Source organism: Sinohyriopsis cumingii, chromosome 4 (genome assembly GCF_028554795.1).
Source record: "Sinohyriopsis cumingii isolate HCF-2022 chromosome 4, ASM2855479v2, whole genome shotgun sequence".
NCBI classification, from domain to species: domain Eukaryota; kingdom Metazoa; phylum Mollusca; class Bivalvia; order Unionida; family Unionidae; genus Sinohyriopsis; species Sinohyriopsis cumingii.
In genome coordinates this window covers 136,959,776-136,973,911 of record NC_142964.1, presented here as the reverse complement: position 1 = coordinate 136,973,911, position 14,136 = coordinate 136,959,776, and the positions used below count along the sequence as shown (strand labels likewise).

At 34.0% G+C, this 14,136-nt stretch overlaps 1 protein-coding gene across 1 annotated transcript in view; it reads right to left on the bottom strand.

Moving 5' to 3' along the window:
• Positions 1-14,136, bottom strand: part of LOC149802156 (cartilage oligomeric matrix protein-like) — a 142,536-nt gene that overhangs the window by 106,589 nt on the left and 21,811 nt on the right. The window contains exons 2-4 of the mRNA XM_089956562.1: positions 4,832-4,999; positions 3,827-4,041; positions 1,064-1,244 (exon numbers count right to left, since the gene is read on the bottom strand). Of these exons, the coding sequence (XP_089812688.1) occupies positions 1,064-1,244; positions 3,827-4,041; positions 4,832-4,999 (564 nt within the window). The remainder of the gene's footprint in view (positions 1-1,063; positions 1,245-3,826; positions 4,042-4,831; positions 5,000-14,136) is intronic.

The following is a 14,136-nucleotide window of genomic DNA, read 5'->3' as shown; positions in this document are numbered from 1 at the left end:
GTTTCCCATGTAAAGCATGCGACATCTTTCCAAGTTAAGCCTCAAATATGCTCGGGTGAATTTACTCCAATTCCCTTTAACAGTAAATATTTTCTGCTTTTTTTAATGCCAATTTTTAACGGCGGCTTTACACGGGACACATTTTCTGCTTACATAAACTACTGACCCACTCTTGATCAACTGATGCTTACATAAACTATTGACCCACTCTTGATCAACTGATGCTTACATAAAATATTGACCCACTCTTGATCAACTGATGCTTACGTAAACTACTGACCCACTCTTGATCAACTAATGCTTACATAAACTAATGACCCACTCTTGATCAACTGATGCTTACATAAAATATTGACCCACTCTTGATCAACTAATGCTTACATAAACTATTGACCCACTCTTGATCAACTGATGCTTACATAAAATATTGACCCACTCTTGATCAACTGATGCTTACGTAAACTACTGACCCACTCTTGATCAACTAATGCTTACATAAACTATTGACCCACTCTTGATCAACTGATGCTTACATAAAATATTGACCAACTCTTGATCAACTAATGCTTACATAAACTATTGACCCACTCTTGATCAATTGATGCTTACATAAACTATTGACCCACTCTTGATCAATTGATGCTTAAATAAACTATTGACCCACTCTTGATCAGCTGATGCTTACATAAAATATTGACCCACTCTTGATCAACTGATGCTTACGTAAACTACTGATCCACTCTTGATCAACTAATACTTACATAAAATATTGACCCACTCTTGATCAACTAATGCTTACATAAACTATTGACCCACTCTTGATCAACTGATGCTTACATAAATTATTGACCCACTCTTGATCAGCTGATGCTTTTATGGGCAAAATATGTTAAGTACTTGCTTGTCCAAAGTTGAACTTAATTATTTGAGTTGTATCATTTTGAAAAAGAATGCAATGACAAATCAGTCCAAAATGCAACCAATCACTGCACAACCCCGTTTTCGTTGTAGAAATTCCAATGATCAAAAGCAAATATTAACTAGCGGAATTCTGACTGCTTACCTGAGCCGGGAGCGGCGTTGAAGCTGTTGCTACCAGGTCCTGTTACTCTGACGTTGGTTGCGGTGGAAGAACTGGTATGAGTCTGCCTTTCATGGACGGTTTCCTGTATTTGGCACCCCTGAACTCTAAGCATTGTGTCCAGATTGACTTGGGAATACAGATTATAATCGCTGCTTTTCTCCTGTGAAAATAAAGAATGTCCAACTCAAAGTAATTGAGTTCAAAGACGTTACTTGGACGCAAGCCATGCTATGTTTTTTTAAGTGGGATAAATCCGATTGTCGAATATAAGTCTTTATGTCGGAGACTATTGGATTATTTAATGTACGAGCCAGACGCTCTACCAGCTAAGCTAGTGCGGCTCCCAGGCATTTATAAGTCTTTTATAAACGATGCTCTACTTGGAACATTTATATCTACCCTTTCTAACATCTGGGAACTAAATTTACCTTTCCCACGGCGTTTTATCAAAGGTAGGCAAATTACGGAAGTTTTATATCTATATAAGGATTACAAATCACTTGTCGGGATGTTTTAACTAGCCTCTTTCTTTCAGCTGTTGTCTGTTGACCACGAAAATGAACAGAAATACCTCGGGATTAGATGCAGTGAAAATCTTGAATGCTGTCTGAAGTCGGCTCGAGTTGTTGACAACAAGAGGTCCAAGTGAGTCATATATCGCTCACCGACCTAACATACATAAGTTGACCATTTCAGTACGCAGACTTATGAAGTATTGTAAGAACACATAATTTGTAAACTATCCACAAACTTTTATAATATGCCCATTTTACCTACTTCACCGTAGTCCAATTAAAAAAAAATAATTTCCAAAGGTAACGGCATAATTAATATGCATGGTGTGTTTCCCATATTCAAAGCCATCCAAGATTTTTCAGTGTTAATCTTATTGGCGAAGCTTTGCTTTTTGATTCACAGAGACACGTGGATTTCAGGAAAATAAAATAATAATTTACACTGGCTTTGTGTTTTGCTTTGTCTTGATTCTTAATACTTGGTAATTAAAGTATTTCAGGAGAAAAGCATATTAATAGTGGTAGGGAACCCTACTATAACTACTTATATGGATTTTGTAATGTTAAAAATAAAACAATATATAAATTTAAGAAAACACATGCGAGTATTTGCATTGAATATATGAAAAGCCGTAATGTACAATGCATATGATAACAAATAATTAGCAAATGCTTCATACACTTCAATATGGCAACACTAACAATTCCCATGAACATATTAAACACTCTTCCAAATCTTCAAAAATTTATAATGTGGTAACGTATCTAGAAATCATCACTAGCAAATCAGTCTGTAGACTTAGACATGGACTTTATAAGAATGTGTTATTATTGGAGCAAAATTAATATTATTGTAAACAAATATCAATAAATGTGTGAAGAAGTTCGAATCATTAATCAAAATATTGCACACAGTTTATATCACCATGTAGTTGTGCATTGATTCTATCAATAAAACATCTAATCGACGTTTCTTTAGCTACTACTTCTTTTTTACTGGTGTAAATCAGAAACGCAAGATAATATTTCCTGCCCCCTCTCCCCATTTTTGAAACCGTGTCTCAAGACTGGGATTATTAATTTGTTTTACAAAGTCAATTTATAGCCGTGCATTATATCAACTAGGATGATTGCTTGCTATATTTCAATACATTTTATTTAGTTATAGTTTATAAATGCTTAATTTTCGTCCCAAAGACTTATTATTTTGCCAATGTTTTTAAATATTATATTGAAATGAATGTATATTATATTCATACATTCATTCATTCATTTTTCATATATATTAGATCAGTTTGCAAGAGAAAGAACTGTGTAGCCCAAACTTGTGATTCTCCATAGTCAGTATCATGGGTTATTTCCCTTTCATTAACTGGCGAGAGAGTCTCAAAAATAAAAATAAATGATCACATAGCATACAAACTGAGACCCTTTTCCAGCTAAACAAAATTTTATTATTATGCGCAGATTTTAAAAATCATTGGATATCTTGATAACATAAGCATTTTTAATAAGTTGGATTTTTTTATATAAATAAACTCGAATCAGAAATAGTCACTAAAGTGCTGACAAGTTCAGCTAATTAGATGCAATACGACCTCGATAGTAGGAGTAGATTTGCTTTACCCGTGTATGGTCTAGATGACTAAACTTTACCGGTACTCAAAATCAGATCAGATATACAGTCTTAGGTTCGCGACAAGTTCAGCCAATTATACGGAAGATCACCTCATTAATATGTATGGGTCTTGCTGATCGTATATGTGGATATTCCACGACGGATCGAAATCGGATTAAAAATGCAGCTTCGTGGTTGTTAAAATGGAGATGCTGATTGACAGCCGACTGATGACGGATGAATACAGAGTGCCATGCCAACTCACCTTGCACTGGCACCAGGTGATCTAATAACGAGTAATATGGAGAAACTCGGGCTGGGTTAGAAGAATAGATGTCGAAAAGTGAGCCGAATATTAAGGCTTTTTATAAGAGAATGTAGGTCTGAGACACATACTTCACAAGGAACAGCAGGTCGGTATGAGACACCTACATTGCAAGGAACAGACGATTGGTGCGTCTTCCGTTTTTCACATTTGTTCATGGAAAAGTTAATACTAGTTAGCCACGGGCTTAGGCAACGATGGACTGACCATAAAAAAGGCGGACACATTTATATAGGAGTGGAGTGTACTACTGAAAGCAAAAATAGCTACGCTATATTACTCACAACAAGCAGATTTCCGAGCATGGACTCTCTGATCGGCACCTCCGAGTTGTCCTCGCCCACTAGCTGGCAATCTAGATAGAGGCGGAGGGCGTTGGAGGCGGATGGTAAGTCACTAAAATGCATCAGGAACCGGCTGTCCGTATGTCTGCTTAAGAATCTCAGGGGGAAGTTGATGTTGTATTCTCTACCATCCCGAGATCTCACTTGTACAACCACTTTAAGCATATACATAATATGGCTTCAAAATTAAAGATGTATGTTGCACTTCAACTACTTGTACGTATGAATATAGTCCATAGTTTTTCAATGCGGCGATGTGTAGTGTGGTACACTTCGTTGATGTATAGTATTGTTAAGTGGTTTAGTGTAATGTAGTGTAGTGCAGTATAACGTGGTCCAGTGTAGTGCAGTATAACGTGGTTTAGTCTAATGCATTACATTTTAGCGTGATGCAGTACAGTGTGGTTTAATGTAGTGTGGTGTGGTATTGTGTATTATACTATCGTGATGTGTTACAATGAGTAAGTAGTTAAGTTGATGTTAACAGATTGTCATTTAGAATAGTGCAGTATAATACATTATAGGTTTTGTGATGTGATTTGTTGTAGTTTTATATGGAGTGAATAAAGGATAAAGGTTGCCAGGACTAGTAATTATCCTAAGATACGCCTGGGTATGATGTATTTACTATCTTGTACTAAATAATGGAAAATAATCCATATTCCTAAAAGGGTCTGGTAATCAACATATTAATATAGATTCCATAGTTATGAGCTTAACTATTTGATATTAATAGAATGTACAATTATATTTATGTCGATCTTCGCTGAGTCTAGCACTGTTTCTGTTTTAGGTGTATGTCGGAAAACTTTGTTATGGATGTAGGTCGAAATAGATTTGTTGGTAGAGTACTCAGCTAAGTATGCTCCTGTTCTAAATTAGAGTTTGTATTTAAAAAAAAATAAGCCAATAGATTAGGTAAATATAGTAAGATCAGAAAATTACCTTTCGGTTCTCTAAAATCCCAGTAAACGATGAAGTGAGTTCTGATATCCCTATTCTCGGCACGAAGGATGGTTTCCGACCCTTCCCGGACTTTGAGAGGAGATACTCTACCGACCAGGAAGAGCTCTGAGTTGAGAATAAATGCGTTTCCTATCTCACTGGTGTCGACTGTGAGACAAAAATAATATATTTATTAAGGCAACAACATTAGCAACGAGAACAAGAACCAGAAAAAGCAAATTTCATTTAGGACCACCTAGGTCTCATAAGAGGTATGCTAGTATGAACCCCATGTTCATATCTAGCCATCCATTTGGGAGGAGATAAAAAGTATTTTCAAGATAGCCACCATAGTGTCCATATTGAGGGGTATGAAAGAGAAGTAGTGACACTAAGATTTCGAGCTGACCATTGTGGCCATATTGAGGGGTATGAAAGAGAAGTAGTGAGAAGTAGTGACACTATCATTTTCGAGCTGACCATTGTGGGCAGCCACATAAGAAATCTGATGTACAAGACTAACTTGACATCAAAAGAAATCTTCTGTTAAAAAACAAATGTCAGTATTCAGAAGGAGTAGTACTGGAACTATTTTAAAGAAGGCCAATGTGGCAGCTGTACTGGACCTCACATTGGCACCATATTAATTTAGTACCAAGTAGACATCATAAAAAGAATTTTGGAAAAACCCTATGTTCTTATGACTTTCCTTTCAGGAGGAGTAGCGATAACAAGTGTTAGAGTAGGCCGCAACGGCCATATTGGATATTAGATCGGCACTATTTTCATTCGTTTCAAGTGAAAACCTCTTCTTGATACGACGATCCATTGAGAAAGAGTAGACAAATAAAGATTTTTAAGATGGCCACTGTGTGTCGGCCATTTTGGAATGAGATAGACACTGTTTTGATTTAGGACCAACTGTTCAGGCGGCCTTGCTATAACAAGATTTTCAAGATGGCTACCGTCACATCTCTGATGTTAGAATGACACCATATTTATTCAAGGAAAACAACACATCAAAAAAGTTTTATTTTTAATGAAATACCCATTTTGATATCACCATCCATGTAAGAGGAGTACCAATAGCACGATTTTCAAGATGGCCGCTGTGGCGGCCTTGTTGAACATAGAAACGCGCGATTTTTATATAGGACCAATAGGACATCAAAAGAAGTATTTTAGCAAAAGCCACCTTTGAGGATGACGAACGATAAAAAGTTTTCAAGATGGTTGTCGTGGTGGCCATATTGGTTATCAGATTGGCACTATTTTCATTAAAGACTTAGTAGACATCACAAAATAGTTTTTTAGTGAAATTCCTATGCTGATATGCCGATATACTGAGGATAAGTAGCTATAGCAAGAATTTCCAAAATGGCCACTGTGGCGGCCATATTGAACAAGCAGTCTGCACCCTTTTTATTCATACTCAACTAGACATAAGAAATCTTTCTTTAAAAATCCCATGTTGATATGACTACCAGTTCTGGTGGAATTGCGATAACAAGATTTTCAAGATGGATGCTGTACCGGCCATAAAGGATGAACGAACAGCACCATTTTCATGTAAAGCCAACTAGAGCAAAGGTTAAATGTATGTGCAAAGTTTCATGGCAATCATCAAAGTGGGTTAGGAGTAGTAGCGATAACAATATTATGCTAACTGATGGACGGACGACGAATAAAAAACCATAACATACGCCAGGGGTGCTTAACTTATGGGTCGCGACTCAAAACTGGGTCGCCATGCTGTTGTCGAGTGGTTCGCCATGCTGTTTCTCGAGTGGGTCGCCAAGATCATCCTTAATTAAATTATATTTCCTACCCATTCTTCTAGTAGTGGATGGGTTGCGAGGCTAACACTGCTAACCTGTTCTTTCTTCTTGTCTTTGAGCGATTAAAAGATCGTTATACATCTCTAATTGGCTAATAGTGATTTGCGTAGCGATTTTGTGTGAAAATATAAAGAAGCCAAACCTTTACCAAAACCCGGACACCGACTGCCTTATTCCTTTTCAAAAAGTCGTTCTCTATTAGTGTAATGCCCTGACCAGTAAGTAAAAGTATCAAGAATAGTATTTTCATGTTTTCAAGCGACTATTGGGAAGACATTTATACCTTTATAAGTCTATCTATTATCTATCCATCCATCCACCCACCCACCTACCCACCCATCCATCCATCCACCCACCCATTCATCCATCCAACCATCCATCTATCTATATATATATATATATATATATATATATATATATATATATATATATATATATATATATATATATATATATATATATATATATATATATATATATATATATATCTATATATATATATATATATATATATCTATATATATATATATATATGTATGTATGTATGTATGTATGTATGGATGCATGCATGCATGCATGTATATATATATATATATATATATATATATATATATATATATATATATATATATATATATATATATATATATATATATGTATATATATATATATATATATATATATATATATATATATATATATATATATATATATATATATATATATACATGTGTATGTCTGTAAAAAAAAATACAAAATCGTTGTCTAATGCGTTTTAGTAAAATATGTACGAAAATTTGATAGGGTTGTGTTACGACTATAGGGTCATCAAATAAGCAACATAAAGAAGCAAAACCAGCAAATGTTTTTAAACTTAACATAAATTTTAATTATCCAAGCAATACAATAAAACTGCTAGATGATCTTATAGTTTTAGGAAATAAACCTAAAATAATCCTAAAATGTCTACTCTGTTCCAAGAGAATTGAATGTTCCGAATGAATTTCAGATCCTCGAATGTGCGTATCACAATGTCAGTGTCCAGAATTCCTTTGAATAATTTAAAATAGTCCCAGACTAATGTTCTAGATGAATGAGCACTTTGCAATTCCAGGGAATAATCATAACAAATCTCTCTACACAAATTATATAAACACAATATTAAACACATACACAGACTGATTTCAACATATGTAATGAGAATCCGAAATAGAAATGGATCTGATTGATCAGCTCTCTCCTTATATGCACATTCAATATTCTATTACGACTATATGTTGCAATATAACCCACGTGACATATCTTACTACTCAATATAATATTTCACAATATCTGTTCACCGACCTAACCAATCTAATGGGAAATAACTTAATTCTTCTAAGAATCCACCTGACAGACCTATCCAATGGGAAACAACCCCAAACTGGTAAACAGTTCTTATTATTAATATTATTATTAAAGGTCGTAAACACCTACGTCAACAACTATTCATAGATCCTACGCAAGCTACACTATTATATCTTAAAATATAATTTTATAATCGTGTTAAAAAAGGAACTATTTAATATGTTGACTATAGATGATCACTAAACTGTATAGTCATGTACAAAAACTACATATAACATAGACACAATAATGTACAGCGAGTTACAAAAATGTAGACGTATCTTACAATATGAATCATGTGATCGTGCATGGCAAGTATTGAAATTGGTCGTCAGTCTCGATATGGTTTCCGAAGAGAAAATCTTTTCTTAAAATGTCAAATTTAACTGCTATATCAAATGGTGATCAACTTTACAGCTCAATATTATGTAATTTATTTTTACGGAAAATATGGGTGAAAAGTTGAATCCTTTAGACTTCCTATTACCAGCAATATAACTAATTTATACCTTAGATAATTCGATTACGAACCCTATCCGTGGCTACTGCTTCCGTTACCTGTGCGTTTGATTTACAATTGTGTATACTATCAAAGTACCCTTTACTCCGACAAACCACGCATTTGATGTCATATTCAGGCCAGAAAACCAAACCATTTTCTTTTGGAAGAAAAACTTCTTTCCAGCTTTTAACATGTAAACTCGTGCTCAACTTGAGGCAGCAGAAACCAGTCATGCCAATGCAGCGTAATCCTCAATCACAATATCAGCACCGTAGTTACTATCACACCTCCACTGCCACCCAAGCAATATTTGGTCTTTCAAATACAAATAGTCTACAATCAATCTTCTCATTTTTCAGAGTTGCATAATGTAGTGGCCATACATTCCTGCATTCAGACGGTTCGACAAATGGAAATGATGCTGCATCGGCTGTTCGCCACGCCCCACATCAACATGTTTGACAGGTTACCGAATACAACTGTCGCCACGCTCCACATCAACATGTTTGGCATGTTACTGAATACAGCTTTCGCCACACCCCTCATCACCATGTTTGGCAGGTTACCGAATACAGATTTCGCCTTTATATTACTGTATACAGACGATTCGAAATATAGAGACGAGGCTGTAGTTGCTGTTCCTGCGCCCCGTAACACCATCGCAGGTCGGTTACGAAATACAGCCTTGACCTTTACGTTCCTGTATACAGATAGTTCGAAAGATGGAGACGAGACTGCAGCTGCGGTTGCTACGCTCCACATCACCATTTCCGGCCTGTTACAGAATATACACCCATATTTAAATAATTTGTTACGTAAATCGGATTTAATTCATATTTATTTTAATTTAATTGTTTGTCAGTTTTAATTTTTTTATTCTATTATATGCTATTATAATGGAAATGTATTCACTGGAGATGATATTTTTCCAGAAAATTGGCTGACTTGAATCATTCTTTTTCATAAACACCAGGTATTGGCCTGGATGCTGACCTTGATTCAAAATTAGTAAACAAAGTTCTATTTTTATCTTAAAATGATTGGCTGTTGTCAAGTTCATGAACGGGCTTTGGGTTTAAGATGTAAACAACTTTTTTTATTTTTTTATTTCTTAGAAAAAAGTATTGGTCTAATCAAGGCCATATTCTGTGCACGTGATATAAACATGATCAAATGACCCCCACTTTTGATTTCGCAACTTGGGGGAATTTCGAAACTGCGTCTTATAATACAATATAACCTTCGTTTAGAGAGAGAGAGAGAGAGAGAGAGAGAGAGAGAGAGAGAGATCTCAGTTTGAGGCTTTTTACACTGATGTCAAGTTAGCATGTTGTAGCCAGATTTTGAGCTATAATTTTCTTCAGCTCAGTTGGATTTCAAAAGGATTAATTCTTTTTTTCTGTGGAAAAATTTTGAGGAGTGCTCATACAGAAATTCTGGAAAGACATTGCTCACAAATTTTATTTGGATTTCCAACACCGGAGTGCCATTATTTGTATTTCTACAAGGAACTGTAGATAAGTATAGTATTGACCACAGCATACGTCATCGTCATTCATCTTGGATTTTCCATCAGGAATCGAACTTGAAATTATTAGAACATTTGTTACTAGGACTTTTGCAAAATAATTCGTGATTTATTCTTAGATTATTTTTGGATTTGATTCTTGAAACCGTAAATTCTTCTCCTTTTTTCATTTTTACAGAATTTTTCCAGGAAATTAAAGTATTTGTTACATTTTAAAAAGCTTGTTCTTTTCACTCTTTCCGTGTTACTGTTTATTCGTGCCTAAACACGTAACACATTGCACATTATTTAAACCTCTCCATAAACTCATTTTATCATCTTTTTTGTAATTCTCTTTAAAACTGAACATAAGTTGTCAGGATTTTATATGTTCCCCGATATCACCCCCTGACCAGGTATATGGTGCATTTCCTGTAGATTATTTTCCATCCTGAGCTTTACTTATGTTACTCTACTTAAACACACACACACACACACACACACACAGAGACATGTACACTCAACTCTCAATTATTGTGCACAAAGAACCACTCATTTACAAAGCCCAATATGTTTTACAATGCCTGTTTGTTTCTTTGATACGAACATAAAGAAAAATTAAGAAATGAAGCCAAACGTTGACAAAAAGGTCGACTTTTTGTTAAACTCGTCAGTTCTGTTATTCACTTTCGCGACATATTTTTCCAGCCTTTTGTATGATAAAAACAATTTTATAATGGGTGAGATTTGGGATTTTCGATGCATAAGGTAATGTGCATCTAACATATTTTGCACCATTTTATCATTTTATCAGATTTACTTTCAACACTGAAAACCTTACGAAATCTTACTTTTTGACGACCCCTATATATTCAGAGTCGTACAGAAGCATGATTTACTTTCAACACTGAAAACCTTACGAAATCTTACTTTTTGACGACCCATAAATATTCAGAGTCGTACAGAAGTATGATTTACTTTCAACACTGAAAACCTTACGAAATCTTACTTTTTGACGACCCCTAGATATTCAGAGTCGTACAGAAGCATGATCTGCTAACACAGTCTGTAAATAGCATACTGTACTGTTGACAACACAGTCTGTAAATAGCATACTGTACTGTTGACAACACAGTCACGTCAGTATTAAGGTTTAATTTTGGTAATTACAAAATTTATCTGGGCCACACGACTTTAAATGATTTGGTTTGGCTTCGTGTTTTGCGGCACAGGAACAAAAGTTGGTTATTTAGTGCTGAGACAGCAAGAATAGCCTGCATTTCCCTAGGACACATCACGACAGCTGACCTGGACCGATACGATTGCTAGGATTCGAATCCGAAAGGGTTCGGTTAAAATTCGGCACTCTATCTACTGAACCTTCGTGGCTCGACTTCAAGTGATCCCAGCTATATTGTAATTACTTTTAACTAATACGAGTACAGCTATTCATTATAGTGTTACAAGTGATCCCAGCTATATTGTAATTACTTTTAACTGATACGAGTACAGCTATTCATTATAGTGTTACAAGTGAACCCAGCTATATTGTAATTACTTTTAGCTGATACGAGTACAGCTATTCATTATAGTGTTACAAGTGATCCCAGCTATATTGTAATTACTTTTAACTGATACGAGTACAGCTATTCATTATAGTCTTACAAGTGAACCCAGCTATATTGTAATTGCGTTTAACTGATACGAGTGCAGCTATTCATTATAGTGTTACAAGTGATCCCAGCTATATTGTAATTACTTTTAACTGATACCAGTACAGCTATTCATTATAGTGTTACAACTATATGGTCTTAAACTTAGAAACAAAAAAAGAGCGAAAAACAACAATGTTTTTGTAAAATTTTACAAATAATTTATTTCCCTAGAAGACAGAGTTAAAATTTAAAAGTCTTTACAGTATTGTGAATTAAACCCCAAATAGTCATTAACGTTTTATCACAAGCCCAAATGTATAAAGTTCCAACTGAATTTACATTGGTATTCTAAATCATTTCCAATATTGAAATACTGAACACAACAATAAGACTAATAATTCTACCTCAGATATTAAATACAATAATGAATAATTCCTCAAGTAAACACATTATATAAAAAGCCAATACACAAAAGAAAAACCAGGATGAGGGTCAAAAGTTCATTTCTAGAACACCCCAAGTTGTCAGCAAGAAAAGGTCCATCACTAAAATTATGATAAAGAACACGGGAAACGTCAGGTAGACCAGGTTTAACATAAGGGAATTCCAGTGTCCTAGGCTCAGATTAAAATAAACATGTTTACTTCCATTGATAATGATACTAATATTTAATCCACACTCATAGAGAAATAGTAACTATGTATTTTTTGTTTACAAAATAAGCTACTGGTCAGGTACTCAATGAATTTGATTTTGGACAAGATCGAGTCCATGATACAATTATACATAACATATTATCATGGGGAAAAATCTAACAAATGCAACTTAAATATACGTTACGTTTAATCGATTGGAATCAGCTATACATTGTAATTCATTTCAAATGGTGGTGCACACGTTTCTTTGCGTCATAGTGGCCATATTTTCAAACAATAGAGGTCACAGATGTCACAGGTATGTAACCCCAACTTTACAACTACATGTTATGGGGAACCATTCAAAACTAAGCATGAATGTTTTGGGTAAGTTAAATTATTTGTCGATTGAGCGGACATTCGTTAAATTTCTACCTAGTTCTAATTACAATAAGGTAATCTAAGTACCCATTTTAATAACAATGTATAATTTCTGCTCGGATCATTTGAATGAAGTAATGTGACCATAATGCATGGTGTAATGACCAAGATGGCTACATAAATCTGGCTTAGCTAGAAAGCCTACAAAGCAGATAAGCTGTCCTGCAGTACTGATTCAGCTCCCAAAAATATCTTAAAAAGCTAATAACTTTTTAAAATTTCTGAATGCTCAAACCTATTATTATAAATACAGGCTCATCTTTGCTGCAAGCTTTTGAGTAATAAAAAAATACAACAACAAACAAAACAATGAGTCGCGGCACTTTTGGGATCTAAATGTTTTTTGAAAATTGTTTGAATTCTGAACCTAAAGAATCTTGTGCTAACTTCAGTAATGAGTGTTCCAAAGTTAAGTCTGTAAAACGAAAGAACTTCAATCAATGAAGCATTCTCTTTTTTCCGATTACAAGTAGGATAAGCTTTCAAAATATTCATTTTACAGAAGTTTTACTTTTCATTATCAATCAATTATAGCCCCCCCCAGCCATATATATATATATATATATATATATATATATATATATATATATATATATATATATATATATATATATATATATATATATATATATATATATATATATATGTATGTATGTATATATATATGTATATGTATATATATATAGATATATATGTATATGTGTATATATATATATATATATATATATATATATATATATATATATATATATATATATATATATATATGTGTGTGTGTGTGTGAGTGTGTGTGTGTGTGTGTGTGTGTCTGTATGTATGTATCTATCTATCTGTGTATATATACATATATATATATACATATACATATATATATATACATACATACATATATACATATATATATATATATATATATATATATATATATATATATATATATATATATATATATATATATATATATATATATATATATATATATATATATATATATATATATGCTCATTTCTATAAATTTTCTTATTTGTCTCGATCGTAAGTACCGTGATTCCTGGTGTCGCCCGTTTGTGCGTGGAAGATAACGTTCGCGAATTTTATGTATTATAACAGTCTATACATTGTATATACTTAACTAGCTATTTGGAACGAAAACTTCACAGATATGTGGGTGGAAAATTCCACAGATATGTGGAATGAAAACTCCACAAAACACGCTTCAAAACATCAAAACCACCATTTACACTGGGGAGTGTTGTCATTTAGATCGAAGAAATGATAGCAATGATGCGGAATTATGTCGCTCACGTAGAGACGCCCATACTTGAACCATGCATACCACCA